This window comes from Pygocentrus nattereri, chromosome 17 (assembly GCF_015220715.1).
Source record: "Pygocentrus nattereri isolate fPygNat1 chromosome 17, fPygNat1.pri, whole genome shotgun sequence".
NCBI lineage: Eukaryota > Metazoa > Chordata > Actinopteri > Characiformes > Serrasalmidae > Pygocentrus > Pygocentrus nattereri.
In genome coordinates, this window is record NC_051227.1 from 4,033,361 (window position 1) to 4,035,860 (window position 2,500).

General features: G+C 39.8%; 1 protein-coding gene across 1 annotated transcript in view; it reads left to right on the forward strand.

Annotated features, from left to right (window-relative positions):
* cwf19l2 (CWF19 like cell cycle control factor 2) overlaps positions 1 to 463 on the forward strand; it is a 16,346-nt gene extending 15,883 nt beyond the window's left edge. Inside the window, exon 19 of the mRNA XM_037546353.1 lies at positions 67 to 463. Within this exon, the coding sequence (XP_037402250.1) occupies positions 67 to 207 (141 nt within the window). The 3' untranslated portion in view covers positions 208 to 463. The remainder of the gene's footprint in view (positions 1 to 66) is intronic.
* Positions 464 to 2,500: the final 2,037 nt, after the last annotated feature.

Below are 2,500 nucleotides of genomic sequence, written 5' to 3' on the forward strand. Positions count from 1 at the left end.
CCTTCACTCATTCACTGTCTCATTGCAGTTCTGACCGCTGGTTCTGACCACTTTGCTGTCCTGTAGGAAGTCCTGGGTGGGATGCTGGACCTGGAGCCGCGGCGCTGGAGGAAACCCATCCGGGAGAACTTTGACGATCAGAGGAAGAAGGTGCTGCAGTTCTCTCAGTGGTGGAAACCGTTCGACTGCACCAAGACTGACAGCTAGACTCGGCCAGTGAACGTCCTCGAGGGCGTGTTCAGGCTCTGAGCTGGAGCCCTGATTGGTTCAGTTAGAAGTACATCACAGCACTGTGTTTTAAAGGGGATCTCCATCTCCACCAAAATTCCTGCTTAATTGTCTGGTTAAGATGTAAACAGAGTGGTTTTATGTTCTAGATAAACTTACCAAGTCAGAACTGTTCACAGTGGTGGTGATGGGAACCAGACGTCCACCTCTAAAAGCTCCCTCACAGAAAATTCCTACAGTAAATGGTTCTGAATTCACTGCCTGATGACTGAGACGCTGTTTTGTGATAGTTTGGAGAACTTAAACTCCGTTCATGGTGGAGGGAAACATGCAGGGCGCTGTGCGGCAAGATAGTCCCCAAAGAAAACTGATTATTCCAGATTTTCATGTTGACCCCTGGCTCCTAGCATCAACACTGTAAAGACATATGAGTGTACATTCTTAAAGATGGTTCTATAAGGGTTCTTCCGTAAGGAAAATGGCTCTAGAGAGCCTTGAGCACTCAATGAACCCCTTGTGTGGTGAATTGCTTCTTCAGATATTCTTCTCTGTTCTCTTTCCATATTCTTTTTTTAAATCTCTTACTCATGACTCATCTCTTTACTTTTTTGGAGATTGGAGATGGAGAATGTGCTGTATATGCTTCTGTATACCACCAAAAATGGTTCTGCATTTACTCATGCATATAGTTTTTGAATGTTCATGGTTCTATATAGAACCATTTTCCTTAGTAAACCTTGAGGAGCCATCTGTAAGGGTTGAACACCAAGCCACTCTGAATGACTGATTTTTACATCGCAAATGCTCAATTAAGGTGGAATTTTGGGAAATGGGTAGAATTCCCATTTAATGCAGATACACACTGTTCCTGCTGTTGTATTGTTTTTATGTGGAAAATAAACAGATGTTGGTTTCTTTGATGACTCTCAGCCTGTATGAATTTAATAAAGAAATGGATCTGATGTTATTATAGTTGAATAGTTGATATTATTAAGTAAACTTAAGTTCCAGTATATTTCACAAGCATACTTTATGTAGTAAATGCATATTAATATCAGTGTACTAGTAGTTTACTTGTAAGTGTACTATTTCAGTAGTTCTTGGGACTAAATTGTCCCACGTTTTAGTTATAAAAGTGTACTTTTAAATTCTCTTTAGGTGTAAGAGTACTCAACTTCGAGTACACACATAATTGACATGTCTTTTATTTTGTACTGCAGCTGTTCTGTATGCAAGCGGTTGCACGACTTCAGAGGCCGGGTTCACGAAAAGTTTAAGACTTAAGAATGTTCTTAAATGCAGTTCTTGAACAAAAAAATTCTCAAATGTTTTATTCTTCATTGTTCTGTACTATATAATCAATTATTTTCTTAAGGGTCTGCCCGGTAAAAACAATGCTTTCAAGAACAACACTCGTTCTTCATGTTATTCATAAGAAAATTAAATAAAAAAAAAGTTAATAAAAGAAAATAAGGCTTTAGACATTGAAGAAAATTTTCATAAGATTTTTAAGAAGAAAACACATTTAAGAAAGTTTTCTTTCTGATTTTAAAATAAAATATATTTACATTTCTCGGTCTGCTTGTCTGTAAAGCCAAGTATACTCATGTATAGTTTTGTTTAGTTCGTCTCTGATAAGTATATAAAAAGATATTCATTGATTTTCGTTTTAAAAGAAGTCTGTTAATGGGGTGGCTCAAAGCAGGTAGCGCTGTTGCCTCACAGCAAGAACAGTCTGGGTTCAGTTCCCCGGCCGGGTAACCAGGGTCCTTTCTGTATGGAGTTTGCATGTTGTCCCTGTCTCTGTGTTGGCTTCCTCCCAAAGACCTGCAGTCAGGACAATTGGAGACACTATCCCACAATGTGTATGTGTGTCCTGTGATTCCTATCTTTTTCCCAGTGAATGCTGGGATAGGCTCCTGCTCCCCCATGACTCAGGAGGACCAGCAGCTTAGACAAGCGTTCATCCGCCTGCAAACTAATTACATAATTAAATATATACATGCGTAAGTCATTACTTCACATTGTTCCACTGATTTTAAGAGATCTTTAACTACATCACCCCCCAGATCCAGTGTAAGCTGTTTGTATCCTGCTCTCTGTCCACCTGTAACCTGAGTCCTGTGGCTGTAAAGGTCAAGCAGATGGTGAAGGGAATTAAGGCCGTTTCAGTCAGTTGTGTACTGATCTCCAGCAGCTAATATCGCCTACCTTCTACTGTCATTGTGCTTCCACTAACAGGCCACTTTATTAGAAACACCCACCTTCTACT